General features: G+C 64.7%; 1 protein-coding gene across 6 annotated transcripts in view; it reads right to left on the reverse strand.

Annotated features, from left to right (window-relative positions):
* Window positions 1-15,958, reverse strand: part of SZT2 (SZT2 subunit of KICSTOR complex) — a 66,681-nt gene that overhangs the window by 17,242 nt on the left and 33,481 nt on the right. For 3 of the 6 annotated variants that reach the window (XM_026651908.1, XM_026651905.1, XM_026651909.1), the window contains 23 exons: window positions 15,594-15,875; window positions 15,058-15,196; window positions 14,575-14,691; window positions 14,420-14,483; window positions 13,909-14,094; window positions 13,184-13,510; window positions 12,892-13,084; window positions 12,421-12,495; window positions 12,149-12,287; window positions 10,944-11,064; window positions 10,611-10,740; window positions 10,308-10,460; window positions 10,020-10,122; window positions 9,546-9,663; window positions 8,982-9,093; window positions 8,187-8,305; window positions 7,608-7,772; window positions 6,302-6,383; window positions 2,024-2,212; window positions 1,544-1,726; window positions 1,155-1,330; window positions 765-931; window positions 370-467 (listed from right to left, as the gene is read on the reverse strand). In XM_026651908.1, coding sequence (XP_026507693.1) covers window positions 370-467; window positions 765-931; window positions 1,155-1,330; window positions 1,544-1,726; window positions 2,024-2,212; window positions 6,302-6,383; window positions 7,608-7,772; window positions 8,187-8,305; window positions 8,982-9,093; window positions 9,546-9,663; window positions 10,020-10,122; window positions 10,308-10,460; window positions 10,611-10,740; window positions 10,944-11,064; window positions 12,149-12,287; window positions 12,421-12,495; window positions 12,892-13,084; window positions 13,184-13,510; window positions 13,909-14,094; window positions 14,420-14,483; window positions 14,575-14,691; window positions 15,058-15,196; window positions 15,594-15,875 — 3,438 coding nt within the window. The remainder of the gene's footprint in view (window positions 1-369; window positions 468-764; window positions 932-1,154; window positions 1,331-1,543; window positions 1,727-2,023; window positions 2,213-6,301; window positions 6,384-7,607; window positions 7,773-8,186; window positions 8,306-8,981; window positions 9,094-9,545; window positions 9,664-10,019; window positions 10,123-10,307; window positions 10,461-10,610; window positions 10,741-10,943; window positions 11,065-12,148; window positions 12,288-12,420; window positions 12,496-12,891; window positions 13,085-13,183; window positions 13,511-13,908; window positions 14,095-14,419; window positions 14,484-14,574; window positions 14,692-15,057; window positions 15,197-15,593; window positions 15,876-15,958) is intronic. The other 3 variants (XM_026651910.1, XM_026651906.1, XM_026651907.1) reach the window with 2 other exon arrangements.

Below are 15,958 nucleotides of genomic sequence, written 5' to 3' on the forward strand. Positions count from 1 at the left end.
GGCCTGGGCTCCGGCATCTCCCCTCTGGCAGGAGCCCTGTGGCTGCAGACGCCTCCCACATCGAGCCCTCCTGATGGGCTGGGGAGAGCGACCAGGTCTCCCAGGCCGCCGTGTGCAGCACTAGGCACTGGCTGGCCAGCGCAGGCCCATCTGTCGGAGGCCGTGTTACTGTTTACACCACACCCCGGGCACATGGTGCCTTTAAGGAAACAAACAGCACTTACATGCTGGGTTAGAGGCACAGGGTGGGCCAAGCGTGGGCCAGAGGAAGGAATGGTTACACAGGGACCTACAGGCAAAGCTTCGGGGAGAAGAGCCCCATTCCAGCCCCATCCTGGGAGGCAGGGGAGATGGGCCCGTGGTACATACCCAGCCGACTCATGAACGCCATCCACTGCCGGCAGGTCTGACTGAAGAGCGGGTGCATGGTGCCCACTTCCCCTTCCTGGAGCTGGCAGACTTGGCGCCTGTGGGGGCAGGGCACTGGTTATGCAGCCGAGGCCAGAGACAGACGTCAGGGGCAGTGCGAAGCAGAAGCTAGAGGGATGAGGGAATGGTGGTGTGTCCCCCCCCGCCATGGTGATGTCTGGCCACTCCCTGTCCATGCGTAATGCCCCGTGTGGGTCGCCACAAGCCTCGGGCCCGGTGGGCCAAGGCCCCTCTTGCTCCGAGTCCTGCCACGCACACAGCGCCACACCACGCGCCTTCCCGGGCTGCTGTGGGTACAGCCAGCCGGCCGTGCAGGGAGCGCCGGGGGCACTTGCCTCTGGGCCTGCTCCAGCTCGGCCGTGGCGGAAGCGCGCTCCTGGCTCAGGTGCTGCTTGACGCTCTCGGTCTTGTGGCGGCGCCGGGTGCGACTCTCCTCTGGCCGCTCCAGCACGATGTCGTCAGTGGTTTTGGGGCTGCCCAGCTCCGAGGAGTCGGCCTTACTCTGGGGGGCAGGGGGCACGAGAGGGGATGAAGTGGTGGAGAGAGGCAAAGCTCTGAGCTCCCCTTGCCCACCCATCCCAGCTGGCTTCCAGCTGTAGGCCCGTCCCCACCACTGCCATCCCAGTACAGCCAGCTCCTCCCCTCCCAGGCCCCGCTGTGACCGCAGCCCCGGGGCAGGGCTCAGTCTGAGCACCCTGCTACAGCCCACGTCCCTCTGACTGTACCAGCATGTCCCAGAAGCTCCGGCGCCCCATCTTGTTTGTGGGCGTGACTGGCTCGCCGGAGCTAGAGCCGGGGGCTGAGGTGAAGTGCAGAGGGGGCGGGGGCACTCTACTGGCACCAGCACTGCCCGCAGGAAGAGCCAGCCCCTTGGTCTCCGACATGGTCCTCCGGAGGCCTCCTGCAGACAGAGTGCATATCAGAACCTGGGCAGAGGCATGGACCCAGCGCCGGAGCAGCATCTCCCTGGCCAAGGAGAAGGGGCCAGTCTCCCATTGGCTCCTGGACTGGGGCCCATCCCACCCCCTTGGGCTCCAGGACACAGCTGCCCGTGGCGAGAAGACCTAGAAGAGACCCCACAGCCAGATGGCAGCAATCCTGCCCCAGAGCTTACCGCCACTGCCTAGCTCCTCCGGCGGGCAGGCGGCCTCCACGCAGAGTGGGGCCGGCAGCACTCGGAACTCCATGACTGCATCGCACAGGGCGTGGCGCACGGCACTGCGCAGCTTCTCGGACAGCTGCAGGGGGCTGATGTTCCCTTTCTCCCAGATGTCCAAGCGCACCAGGGTGCAGGCAGCTGCGGGAAGAGGGTAGTCACCAGAGCTGCACGGCCCCTGCAGAGGGATGATCCCCCCCAAGGCTCAGAGACACCCACGGCCACATGATGCCCTCTCCCCTAGCACAGCAGGCCCTCCTCAGCTCCAGCCATCCCGGAGACACAGCTGGAGGGGCCCCACCACCACAGCCCCCCCGCACAGCCTTGAGCCCACTGTCCATGGTGCCCAGAGCTCCCTCGCCAGGCTGCAGCTCCTGCCCAGGCACAGGGACAAGGCAGCTGCTCAGTGGCTCCAGGACAGAACATGCGCACTCCCACCTGGTTGGAGGGTGCCGGGCTCAGCATGGTGCCTGCTGACGGCAGTGAGGCTCTCGAAGTCTGCGTCCTGCAGCAGGTCTGTGCCAGACGGGGACGGGGGCAGCTTCAGGGAACTAGACCGTTCCCAGTGCACCAGTGAGAGGGGGCTGCCACGCTCATCCACGAACGACAGAGCAATGCACGCAATTCCTGCAGGAGAGGAGAGCCCGAGTGACTGTGTGTCAACCCTGCACTGGACACCCCCAGCCCACAGGGACTCTGGGCCCTTGCCGAGAGCTGCCACTGCAGCCAGTGCCCACAGCCAAGAGGGGAATGCCACCCCCTGGCATGCAGCTGGGTCTGTCCTGCTGCCACTCTAGCATTCCCACACTTATATAGCTGCACAGGAGTGCCCGGTGCAGACAGACAGGGTCCCTGGCCTGGGGAGCAGAGGGGATGGGCTGCAGATGCCCACATGATGCCTTGAGGAGGTGCGTGTGGGTCATGTACCCATCATGCTGCATTTGTATTGTTGGCTGGTGCAAGGAGTCCAGCTATGCTGCCCTCGACGCCCCCTCCCCTCCCCTGCCCCCCACGCCCCTGAATGCTGCACCAGCTCCCCATGCCCTTCAGAGTGCTCCTGGACGTCCCCGCAGCATCCTGGCTAGGACATGCCTTCCCCATTCCCGGGGCAGGGATCTGTGTCCTTGCTCCTCTCCATGCCAGCATCCAACACTCTTCAGCAGTGGTGCAGGACCTGTAGCTCCTGGTGATGATGCTGGGGAAGGCCCCAGGCCTGCAGCCTCGCTCTGAAGAGCTGAGCCTTGGCCCGGGGGTTTTACCCCCTCAGGGGCAGACAGAGTGAGGGGTTCTGGGCTCAGGGCATAAAGCAGTTAGTTCTTTGTATGGCAGGAGCCAGACCCTCAATCGGCCTCACTGTGCCACACACAGCCAGAGGCCTCGTCCCCAGGAGTCCGCAGTCTCCATCGGGACCAGGGGCACCCGCAGGAGGGGGAGGGAGGCAGCAGCAGCAGCAACAGGAGCAGGTGAGACAGCCCAGCCATGGGACCATAACTCAGCCACCCAACCCCTCCTAGCCCTACCCAGCCCCACACTGCTTCCCAGGGCAGCTCTCCGAACAGCCAAAGAGCAGACAGCAGCCCATGCAGGAAGCGCCGGTGCAGTAAGGAGGCGAAGAGCAGTGTCCACTGCACATCGTCCTGTGTGGGGTCCCCACACTGCCGTGTCTCTGGAGATGGAGCTGGCTCCCTGTGGGCCACCAGGAGGGCCCTGGCAACTGGGAGAGGGTGCGGGGAAGTTGGCTGGGTAAGGGCAAGATCCCTCCTAGGGGCAGTGTGCGCAAGGTGGCCCAGGAACCTGCACTTAAGGGCACTGAGACAGGCAAGTCGCTGCACAGTTGCTGGCATGTGAACGCACGCAGGACCCATGCACTAGGTTACATGCCAGCAACGGGGCCATCACAGGGGCCGCCAGGGCCCTGCCCCAATCCATCTCGCAGGAGGGTAACGCCCTCCCCTGCAGAGAGCAGTAAGTCACTCTCATGGGTGCCAGCGCCCCAGCTGGGAGAGTGGGTCACACAGGGAGGGCAGCAGGTGGCCGTGGTCTGCCCCCACTCAGCACTGGAGGCAGCGACCCTTTTCCAGGGGGTGGGGGGATGCTTCCAGCGGAGCAGGAGTCTGCTGAACGGCAGGTTTTTATCGTCCTTGGGGGCTGGGCTCCACACACTCCAGAGCACAGCGCCCACCTTGGCAGCCCAGAGAGGTGCTGAGCAGGTGCCTTTTCCTGGTGCCCGCAGCAGAGCACTCGGATAGGGTCCCTGCAGCCTGCCCTGCCTAGGACATGCACCGAAGTGTCGGTGGCAGATTCCCAGCAAGGTGGGTGCTGAGAGACGTTCATCGAGGACTATGATCATCATCCAGTTTGACCAGGCGCGTAGCAGGCCAGAGAGAATCTCCCCGGGGATTCCTGGAGCCAGCCCAGAACGTTGGTCTGAGCTAGAGCAATGGCTAATTATGTCCGAAGTTTAATTTGTTTATAGTCAGCATTGTCTAGTTCAGCTTCCCGCCCCGGAGCCCGTTCGGCCTCAGTCTGCCAGCCTGAAGAGCCCTCTGCTAGCGGAACACAAGGCTCCACCCCATGGTGCTCAGACATGCTCCAGTCACCCCTTCTCTCTCTCTTGCCAACGCACTGAGCTCCTTTGGTCTCTCATGAGCAGGCAGGCTTTCCAGCTCACGAGTCCTCCTTGGGACTCCTGAACCTTCCATCCCCCTGACACACGCACACCTGAATGGGACACAGTACCCAGGGCTGGTCCCTGTCTGCCTGCATCAGGAGGGCTGCTACCCCCTCCCTGGGGCAGGGCTAGCCCTGCAGCTCTGTGACCTGCCTGATTCCCCAGGCCCGCTCTGCAAGCGCGCCTGCCCCAGGCAGACGGCTGGTTCCCACGGGCTGCCCCAGCACGAGAGGCCAGCCAGGATCCAGGCACAATGCTCTGGAGCAGGGGAACAGGCTGGGGTCCACCAGATGCCAACGCTGCCAGTCCCATTATGAGAGCAGAGGGGAGCTCAGCTGCGGGGTCCCCACGCTGGGCATGGCAGCTGGGAGCTGCAGGGGCCCCGCTGTGGCTGGGCCTGATGCCTGCGGCAGCTTGGAGCTGTGCCCCTCCCCTCCCCCGCCACAGCCGGGAGCTGCAGGGTCCCCCCTGCCACCCGCAGCAGCCGAGAGCTTCGGGGTTCCCCTGCTGCCTCATGCCGCGGGTGGACCCTGCAGCTCCCAGCCGCCGCAGGCTGAAGTCATGGAGGTCTCGTGACTTCCATAAGAAAATCGTAGCCTTAATCCATTGCTGGTGTGATGATGTCTAAGGCCCAGCTGAAACTGGAAACCTACTCTCCCACTCTTGGGCACAGCCTAGACAGACAGCGACCGAGATCATGGTTCCCCCACTTCCTGCCAGGATTCCCGCCCAGACCCACACTGACGGAGATTGGGGCTTTGTCCCCTCCTCCCCCCATTCCCACTGGAAGTGCTGGCCAGACCGCAGCACTCACCCAGCCCCATCGCACTGGATCCCCTCCACCCAGCCTCATCACACCAGGGATGCTGTCCACTATAAACCCCCCAATGCAGCCACCTGGGTCTTGGGGTGCAGGGTGACCCCTCAGGGCCTTGTGGACACAGCCGTGGAGGGAGCCTGTACCCTGTGGGCACTGCCTGCAGGGTGCCCTGGTGGCAGGAGACGTGTTCCCATTGCAGAGAGCTCCCCGGGCTGAGCTAGGGGGCGGGGGAGCCAGCAGCAGAACTCTCTCTCTCTCTCTCCAGGGGATTTGAGGGTTGTGGCTCCAGGCAGCAGCCTCCTGCTCACTGACCCCACAGGCAGCTGGGGAGAGGGAGCCTGGAGTCACACAGCCACGAGCCAGCGCTGAAGCCACAATACAACCCAACCAGTCCATGGCAGGAACCAGAGGGGCCAGGTGGGGGGAGGGGAAGAGGTTCAGTGCAACACGATCCACAGGTGCTACCTTGAAAGTGGGAGAGCGGAAACAGGTGCTGCACAAGGTCCGACATGGTTCCTACACAACAGAAGAGCATTCAGAGGCCACCGAGGGCCACACCAGCCTCGCCACAGACAGACACAGAGACGGGACATTACCACCCAGCACGGGAGGGGCACAAGGGACCAGCACGAAGCACAGGACGGGCAAGCTTTCCTCCAACAGCCCACGAGAGGGGGCAGGACACTGCACCCACAACGAATCCTCAGCAGCTGGTACCTACGGTGCTCAAGGGTCCCCTTCGCCAGGCGCCTGCACCCAGCGGGCCTGTCCTTCCTCACCCAAGACCCTGAACCCTGAGGGTTACCCCACGTTCCTACCTGTTGGAACCCAGCTGTGTGTCACCCCAGAGCTGGGCGAACAATGACCTGGGCTACTGAGGGGCAGGGCACACTGGGGCCCTCGGAGAATAGCACATCAGGAGCTACTGCTCGGCCATGTCCAAGGGGCCTCCAGCCAGCCCCAGAGCTACACTGCACAATGCTGCTCCAACGGGAAGGAATGGGGCAGGGGACCCTCTCCAAGCTGTGCTGGGCCCCAACTGCCATGGCGGGGCTTTTCCCTGGGAGGCCTCCCCAGGGAAGAGATGATCCCCATGGTCCCACATCCACACTCTGCGCACAGGGCACGTGCTGCCCTCTTATCCCTGCGGGACGCTCAGCACGAGAAAGCAGCTCCCTGCTGCTCAGCCCCTCACCCAATGCCAGAGAGCCCAGCGCCCCAGTACCTTTGCCGCCAGTGCCTTGGCCACCAGGCTTGTTGTACAGGTAGAGATCTAGGTCGGGACTGCCACCCTGCTGGAAGTAGTGCTGGGGAGCAGAGAAGGAGAAGGGTGAAGGGCGTGCCAGGGTAAGCACCCCACTGAGCGACGGGAGGCGGCCCCAGCCACATCAGCAGGAGAGCAGAGCCTTGTCCCAGGGGCGGGCGCGGGCCAGCCCAGCGTGGCTTCACCCACTGTAAGCGCTCTGCCTCCAGCCACATGGGCAGGTCCCTTGCTAACCCTGAGCCTGCCCCATCTGCTTCAGCCCTGCCCTCCAGGCTCAGCCCTCATCATCTACCAGCCGCTGGGACTCGATGGGCCCTGGGCTGGTGCCTAGCAACCTGCCTTGCATGCTGGTGGCATCACCCCCTCAGCCACAAGTCCAGAAAGGCTGCCCGGGCCACTGAACTGCCTAGGATGGCTGTCAACCTGCCAGGCCCCACAGCTGGAGGGGAGGGGAGCAGACAGCCTGCCAGCCAAGCAGTGCTGCTGGGGGTCACCGGGCACTGAACTCTCCACCACCCGCCACCCCACCTCCACGCCCTGATGCGGAGTGGGCGGGGCTGCAGGCCGGGCTCTGCAGTCTGAGCCTTTCTTAAGGGCATGAAGCCCTCGGAGCCACATGGCAGCACACCCAGGAAGCCAGAGCCCAGCAGACCCAGGGGCAGGCTCAGCGCCCACGTAGAGGCTGGCACAGCAGCCCTGCTCACTCTGTAGGTGTGGCATGGCTGGCCAGAGGCGTTGGCTCAGTGGGGCCAGGAGACAGAGCCATGGGGCATTGTCAGAATTAAGAGAGACAGACGTGGCGGGGGGTCTCCACGGCGTCAGCTGGGAACAGGACCATCAACTTAGCTCAACGCAGATGAGTGCTGCAGCTGGGCCCCTCCTACTCCCCACCCTCCTTGCCCTCTGGCCCCCCCCCCCCCCACCCGCAGCTTCCCAGTACCTCAAACCCCTCCCCCCGGGCATCGGCCTGTGCGTGGGGACAAGGCCCAGTGCGGGGTGACTGCAGGGTAAGGAACCAGCACCCGGCAGTGCTGCCTGCACCAACCGCTCCCGGGGGGCTCATCTCCTTGGGTGGGAATTCACTCTCCTCAGGCTCCGGAGCGAAGCGTCAGCCTTGACCACTCGGCCGCTGCCTTTGAGCGCAGCAAGAGAGCCACAGACCTGCACGCTCCGCAGCGGGTGGCACCTACCCAGTCGGAGCCCTGCTCTGATGCACCCCCCAGTCCACTGTGGGAACACGGCCGCACGCAGGGCCCCAGCCCCTCACCTTGAAGTGGTGCTCTACGTTGCTGTCGGTGTACTTGGGGGTGTGCAGGAAGATGAGCAGGTTCTGGCGCAGGTAACAGGCCACAGCATGGAGCCAGGGCAGAGAGGCTGGGGGCAGAGTGAACTGGAGAACTTCTGTGGGCGGAGAGCCTGGGGGCTGGATGAACTGTGAAGAGGAAGCCTGCTAATCCCTGGGCCCAGCACTCCTGGGAGAGGCAGCATCAGACAGGCCCCTCTGAGTGCTGCTGCACACAGAATTCCCCGAGGACCCAGCGGACGTACGCGGGGCGCTCATGGGCACCCTGTTCCAGAGATGGCCTGAAGTAGGGGGTCTGCACTCAGACACCTGGCAGGGACCCTGCGCCACCCCAGCGCCTGGTACCCCAGCCAAGGAGACAACCTCAGGCAGTGGATGCTGATTTTTAGATGTTTCCTGCAGAGGCAGAGTGGCTGGCCTGGGGTGGGGGACAGCGGGGGCACAGTAGGACTGATGGCTACTGGCCTCTAGCAGGGGTATGGATCTGGCTGTGGGGTCTGCTATGCACAGGGCAGCTGGCTGTGGGCCCTGGGAAAATGTTACCTCCACGTCGGCCGGGGTCAGCTTGCAGTTCCGCACCAGCATGACAGTGATGATGTCCAAGGTGGCTTCATCCAGACGCCTGCGCAGAACCTTCACCAGCTCGTCTGTGATCTCGGGCCCTGGGGAGAAGCAGAGGTGAGAGCAGCCCCCAGGACAACATGCTCATCGGGGCATCACCCCCGGAGGTCCCACCCCGCCCCTCAAGCAGGGCACCCGCCTGTCACAGCAAACCCCGAGAGGCCACGTGCCAGAGCAAGCTGCTCCCGTCGGAGGAGCAGCCCTGGCGCCGACCGGGGGAGGCATGGCACTGTCTGGGCCGCACATCGTGCATGGGGTTTGACCCTGGGGCCATCTGGCATCGATGTCCAGGACAGCTGGGGGGGCAAGGGGAGAACAGGGCCCGGCACGGACAAGGAAGCAGCCTCCCCCCACACTGGGCCAAGGGATAAACTGTTCCCCTGACCCGAGACATGCCTCATGCCACGCGGAGCTGCTGACTCCAAGCCCCAGCACCAGGCATCGCTCAGACAACAGCCGGGGCAGAGAATCTTGCGCCCCCACCCCCACAAACCGCTGCCCCGGGAGCAATCCTGCCGCCCAGCCCGCCCCCCACCCACTGCCCCAGGGGCGATCTTGCCCCCCAGCTCCGCTGCCCCGGGGACGATCCTGCCCCCCAGCCCGCTCCCCAGCCCACTGCTCTGGGGGCACCCCAGCCCTGCCACTCCCACACCACTGCCCAGGGTAGGGGGTGATCGATCCTGTGCGCCCCCTCCCTCCCAGGAGGTCATGACCCACCTGCTGGGGCGACACCATGCACCATGAGCTGGATGTGTCTGTCCACCTGGCCCACGGGGCGGGCAGAGTCCACGCTGCGGCAGGAGGCTGTGTCCAGGGAGGAGCGCGAGCCCTGGGGGGACCAAAGGGGCTACACTAGACACATCTGCTTCCACAGCCCCCTAGAGCCAGCCCCACGTAGGACTGCTGGGGAGTCACTGAGCTCTAGCAAGCTCCAGCACCTGCCACTGCTCACACGACCCTCCCTACCCCACCCTGTCTGCAATCCCCCCCCCCTTGTTCCCCCCTGCCCTACCTGCAACCCTCCTACCCCACACTTCCCTCTGCCCTGCCTGTAATTCCCCCACCTGTACCCCCCAACCCTCCCATGCCCCACATGCACCCTGTCACAAACCCTCAAAACCCACAACTGCCTGCCAGAGAGGAGATGGGACTGCTCCCTGTATCCCAGGCCTTCAGCGCCCACCACCAGTGCGTGCCCATGCTGGGCCCACTGACCCGCCCCCCCACAACCCTGAGGAGCTGCCCCAGATCCCGCAAGGGCAGAGAGCAACACAGACTTACTGTCTGATCCTCCATGTGAATGGGCTCCTGACTGCGCGTCAGAGCCAGCGAGCGGCACATGCAGCCCTGGATGCTCTCCCCTTCCCCCGCCTTCCCGCTGTGGGTGGTTTCAGAGAGTCTGAGCACAGGGAGAGAGGGACGGGAGGAATGTGGGGCAGCAGCCTCAGCCCAGGGGGTGGGGCCCGGGGCATTAAGGTGTCAGTGAAAAGGAGCAAGAGTTCAGTGGGGTTTTTACTGAAGGCTCAATGGGTCTTCATGTGGAGGGCCAGGAGGGACCCAGTCTGCCTGGCACCACTGGTGAAATGGTGCAGTCACTGCGGGTACTGCAATAGCATGTGCAGGGCACTGCCCAGACACAGACCGTCCCTGCCCCAAGGAGCCCAGAAATCCAGGGCAATAGCCCCGGCGGAGGTCGGGGGGCACGGCCTAGGGACAAGGCGACTGGAGGCAGGGCTGGGGAAGGGGGCTCCTTACCGGAGGTAGAAGACTGACTTGGTGGATCGCTCCTGGTAGACAAACATGTTCTTCCTGTTCACCACACAGAAAGCATTGAGCACCGAGCGTAGCGCCTGGATAGCTGTGGAGACACGGGACACTGAGCTCTGTTCTGCAGCCCACTGCCCCACTGAGCTCTCTGCCCCCCGGTGCAGACATGGGGCCTAGGCAGGCACCGCTCAGACCCCCGCTTGCTGGATGCCTGGGAAAGGCAGGGCCTGCCCGCCCGCGTCAGCAGGGCAGTCAGTCGACCCCGACGGTACGCACCTCGCGAGACCCCCATGTTGGGCCCCATCTTGAGACGGGAGTGCACGTGGATGAGGGTGCTCCACACCACGGGGCAGGCGAAGTGACCTGGCATGAACTGCATGGTGGCTGCCAGGTAGTCACGGGGCTGGTAGCTCTCCTCGGTGGAGTAATCTGCAGGGCAGAGAGTGGGTCATGTGGGCATGGCACCCCAGTCACGCGGGCATGGCACCCCGGTCACGCCAGGGCTGCAGGCAGCTCCCTGCCTGGCAGTGGGGGGGGGGAGGGGAGGGAGAGGGGAGAGAGAGAGCGCGCGCAGCTTACCATCGGTGGGCTGGGCGCGCTGCCGGTAGGAGTTGTAGGGAGTCTCGCTCTTCCAGATGTCCTCCTCGCTCTCCGCCACCAGCAGCGTGTTGCAGACATGGCTGTCGTGCAGGTCCTGCAGCAGCAAGCGCTGCAACAGACACAGGGGGGGCTCAGGCCGGCTCCCCACGGCCCAGGCCCCAGGGCGAGAGAGGCTGGAACCCAGGCCCCAGGCAGAACAAGGGCTGCAAGAGCCCTCGCATTGGTGCTACAGAGGGAACTGGGGGCTGGGCCGAGCCCAGGAACCCCTGTTCCTTCGAGAGCCAGGCTGGCCCACATTACCAGCCACATTACCTGGTTAACGACCCTGCAGATCTCGCCAATCTTCCTCACCACGGTCTGGTGGAGACGCAGACACTCCCCGGCCGGCTCCTTCCCGGCCTCAGCCATCACCACCTGCTCTGCACTCAGGCTGCTTCGTGGGGATGAGAGAGGGAGGTCAGCAGGCCTATGGGGTGCAGGCTAGGGTGCAGGCTATGGGGCCCAGCGACGGGAACAGTGCCCGGGAGCCCCAGCCACACTGGGGAGCTCCTTGGCAGCTGGCAGGGACAGGGGAGGGGGGAAAGCTGGCAGAAAGGGCTGGTCTCCCAGTGGGCAGGAGGGATGGAGAAGAGTGGGGTGATGCATGGAAGGGGAGGAGAGCCAGTCAGGACCCCAAGCCTGGACAATGGAGAGAGCAGCAGCCGGAGTGGCTGGCAGGACAACAGAGGGAGAGACAATGAGTCACTCCTTGGCAGGGAGATGGGAACTGGGGCGGTGAGAGCAGAGACCCAGGACTGGAGCGCAGGGCTGGGGGTGAGAGCAGTCACATGGGGGTCCTGGAGAGAAGGGCAGGCAAGGGGCTCTCAGACCCTGCGGGAGCAGGCTTGGGGCAGGTATGCTGCAGCGGGATCGAGGACTCGCACCCTGCGGCCCCGACTGCAGGCGGAGATGCAGGGGGACTCCGTCTGCTGTGCGAAGGATCAGCAGAGGGGAGCCAGTGGAGGGGGCTGGGAGCAGCAGAGGCCACAGAGCTGGAGCAGAGTCCTGCTGAGTGGGGTGTGAAGCTTCAGAGAGGGAGCAGCAGAGGTGCTAGCAAGGAAGGCTGGGTGCCTGCCCCAATCCCCCTGGCCACGGCCATGGCTGGGGGCAGCTGGGAGGGCAGAGCGACAGGAAGCCCCACCCAGCTCAGGTCACAGAGATTGGCAGCATTAGCCCAGCTTGCCCTGCCAAGCGTAAGAACAAACCACCCAGCTGTTTGTCTGAGTTCGTGAGCATTGTGACGGGGCTGTGCTGTCCTGGGCCCCGTGTGACATGGCTGGTACCAGAACACCCCAGTGCTGGGCTGGGGCCACCAGGGTGCCCCAGATTCAGACAGCAGACGCAAGGAGCGAGCAAGGCTGAGAGCAGGCGACAGAGGGGAGCAAAGGCACTGGGGGCAGAGCGGGAGAAGTCTGCGGGCCAATGCGAGTGACAGGAAGGGGGTGTGGAGAGGGGAGCTGGCACAGGACCTTCATTACCGTGTGTGAGAATACACCTCCACCCGGTCCTGCTGGATCTTTACAATGAGCCAGAAATCCGGCATCAGGGGGCACTTGGGGTCGTGGTCGCTCATCAGGGCTTCCTCGCACTCCGAGTCACTGCTCCCTCCGTCGTAACCTGCCGCAGAAACACGGGCCCTGTGAACACAGCCCCCGCTGCTTCCTTCCAGAGCGGGAGCTGGCACCTTGGAGCCCAACGCCCAGCCAGTCCCGTGCCCCACGCTGCCGGCCCTCGCCGAGGGGAATCTCACCTAAGTGATCCGAGTCCATGCTGCCCTGGCTTGACACTAGGCTCTGTACTCGGCTGGGACGCTGCTTGCTGGTGCCTGCGGGAGAAGAGGGAGCTTGTTGCAGCACACAGACCCCAGGCTCCCAGACTCCGCAGGGTGGTACATGACACCAGCTGACTAGCAGCACAGGCCCAGGGTGCCGGGAGGTACAGCGACGGCCCTGGGACTGACTCTGGAGCAGCCTGCGTGTCTAGAGACACCCAGCACAGCCCAGTTCACGAACCCCCGTGTGCCAACAAGCAGAACCAACCCCCCAGGCCGGCACAGAAAGGGGGAGGCAGACAGCCTTGAGAGACCCCGTTCCCAGGAGCAGGGCTCCCCCATGCAGAACACCTGGGTCAAGCAGGGACCACACAACAGCACCGAGGAAGCTGCTCTCGTGCCGTGGGCTCCAGCCCAGCCCATGCTGCCCAGCCCCATGTAGGCTCCTACCTTCCCTGCCCTGGGTCCCGGAGTCAGCCTGGCTCGCTGCAGATGGCGATTTCTCACCACTCCCCTTCTCCGAGGACAAGGGCAGGAACCGAGAGTGGGGAGGAGTCAGGGGGGTCATCTCCCGGGCTGCCTCCTCCAGCGAGCTGTGTCCCACCGCTCCACTTTGCTCTGGCCGCAGCACCTCCTCTGGCTCCTGCACCCAAACCAGGGGCTGCGTTACTGACTCGCCCCCAGGGCTGGTTCCCAAAGCTCAGCTCCCCCATGCCATCCAGACAGTATCCATCCCTCTCACCTCGTCCTGCGTCTGGCCGCTCTCACCCAGTGGGTTTCCCACGTCCGGCCCAAACTGGCTCTCACCCACTGGCCAGGCCCAGAGGCTCCCAGCCCCCTGCGGCAGGGAGGGCATTGGATGGAGGCTTTCGGCATCTGCTTCACTACTCCCCTCCTGTCCAACGTGGCTCTGGGCTGCTCCAGTGCTTCCTCCTGGCGCAGGCTGCTGCAGGCTGGGAACAGCGCTGGCGGGGGTCTCCAGGGGGCGCAAACGGCTGACGGACACGTAGTGGTAATCGCTGCCCTCGGCATTGAGCATGTAGCCGGGCAGGGTCATTCTCCGGAACTCCTGTAACACGGAGCCCACGAGAGTGCACTGCAAGGGGGGCCGGGCACTGCCGAGGGCAGAGCAGAGAGCACGCTGGGCATGCACACGGGGGGGGGGGGCGGGGCATTGCCAAAGGCACGCTGGGAATGCACACGGGGGGGGGGGCTGGGCATTGCCAAGGGCAGAGCAGAGAGCACGTTGGGCATGCACATGGGGGTTGGGGCTGGGCATTGCCAAGGGCAGAGCAGAGAACACGCTGGGCATGCACACCGGGGGTGGGGCTGGGCACTGCCAAGGGCACGCTGGGCATGCACACAGGGGGTGGGGTGGGGCATTGCCAAGGGCAGAGCAGAGAGCACGCTGGGCATGCCCATGGGGGGTGGGGCGGGGCACATCGGCAGGGGCCGTGAGGCTCTCACCTCTCTGAACTTCTCCAAGGAGTGCTCGGGCCCGAAGACGAACTGCAACGGCACCACCTCGCTGTGGCAGCTGGGCCTCCCCTGGGAGCTGTAGACGTGGGTGGCGACCCGTTCCAGGATGGAGGTGCTGACCGCCTGCGAATGGCGCAGCGCAGACACCATCTCATCATCCAGAAGCCAGCGGATCTAAGGGCCAAGGACACGATCTGGGTGACCTGTGCCCACACTCCCCACCATGCACCCTGGGCCTCTATCTCCCTCCCCAGCCATGCCCACTGGTGGCCAGAGGTCAGAGACCCTCCTGCACCAACCCCAGGCCGTGGCTGGATTCAGACAGACTTGCCCAGCAGCTGGGCAGCACAGACAGTGTCCTGTGCGTCCTCAGCCAAGGCCTGGGGCCTGCTCTCAGCATGCAGCCTGCTGCAGGCAGCAAAGGTCCCCGCGCTGGGACACGCTTGGCTGGGCGAGAAGGCGGCACTGCGGTGACCCAGGGAGGGCACCCAGGGCTCACCTCATTCATGGTGGCTTCGACAGCTTGTCTGTGTACCCCTGGGAGGTTGGAGAGCGCTGGATGCCTACGAGAGAGGGAAGAGTGGGTTCATTCTCCTGCGCCCCTGCACTGCAGCCGAGTACGGAGCCCAGCTGCCAGCCCAAGAGGTGTAGTACCTCTCGCCTCCCGTAGACGGCAGCCGGTCCAGGTTGTGCATGATCTCCTCGTCAGAGCGAAAGGAGGAGGGCTGCCCGGGCGAGCGGGTGAAGGAGATGCTGCTCTCAGACGTGTACCTGCCACGGGAAGAGAGCGCAGGTTGGGACAGCAGCCCCCGAGCCCCAGGCAGGAGCCACACAGAGGGGCTCCAGTGGAGTGCGGGGGCCCCAGGCAAGGGCTGAGCAGTTGTGGAATGGGGGGGACGTTTCTCCCATAGCCAGGGACCCTGGTGCCACATCACTGGGAATCAGGGCAGCCTAGCTCTACAGGAGGGTCCAGGATGCAAGGGGGGAATTCCACCTTCCTTGTCTGGAGGGGTCAGTTCAGGGGAGCCAGGCCAGCTGGGCGCCCAGTCTGTAGGGCTGCAGGTCGGCAGGGCCGGGGGAGCCAGCCCCGGGTCTGGAGGGGTCAGTTCAGGGGAGCCAGCCCGGCCCCACACCCACCTGTTGTGGTGAAGGTCAGCGTTTACACCTTCTATCTCCAGCGGCAAGGTCAGCACGAAGACGTCCAGGGTCACACAGAGGTCGCTGAGGTCAATGCTGGCCATAGCCTGGCAGCTCTCCAGGCAGCTCAGCACTTCCCCTGAGGAAGGACACCAGGAAGTCAGGGGAAGGGGCTGGCATGGGGGTCCTGGGCCGAACCCTGCCCTGCTCAGACAGGTGGAAGAGGCCCCTGAAGCAAGGGGAGCCCAGGTCCTGCAGTTCCTGTTCAGCACCCTGGAGCCACTTTCCCAGGGACCAGGAGGGCTGGCTGGCTGATGGCACCAGCATAGTACTGGGAGAGCTCTGGCCTCCAGCCTGGGAAGGAACCTGCCTCAAGCGAGCAGCGTCTGGGGCAGAGGGGGAGACGAGCGCGCTGTGCTCCAAGGGGCTCCACTCATCCAGCCAGCAGCCTGGCACTGACCTGGGCCCCGCTGGAACCCTTCTGCTCAGGATGCAGCAAAGGCCCCAGCCCTGGCTGCCTGCGGGCATGCTCTTACCCAGGCAGGTGGGCAGCGACCGCACGGGCATGGAGCTGTGCTGGCTGCGCAGCTTCACCGAGCAGGTCAGGTGCACGAAGAGCGGCGGCATCTCCTGCTCCAGGAGCTCCTGCTCGTTCAGCGAGTCCCCGCCCAGGACGCTGAACGAGTCGTCATCATGGTTGACGGTGTTCGAGTCCGAAAGGGAGCCCAAGTCCGGGAACTCGTTCTCCAGCTTCTCCCGATACTCCACCTCCAGCTCCGGGTCACTCTCCGTGGCAATGCAGCAGCCAGACACGGTCCCTGCACACACACACAGCTGCTCCACTCTAGCACAGCGTAACCGCACCATCACCCTGCTAGTGGAGACGCAGCTCACAGCAGCA

Source organism: Terrapene carolina, unplaced genomic scaffold (genome assembly GCF_002925995.2).
Source record: "Terrapene carolina triunguis isolate 2854851 unplaced genomic scaffold, T_m_triunguis-2.0 Scaffold110, whole genome shotgun sequence".
NCBI lineage: Eukaryota > Metazoa > Chordata > Testudines > Emydidae > Terrapene > Terrapene triunguis.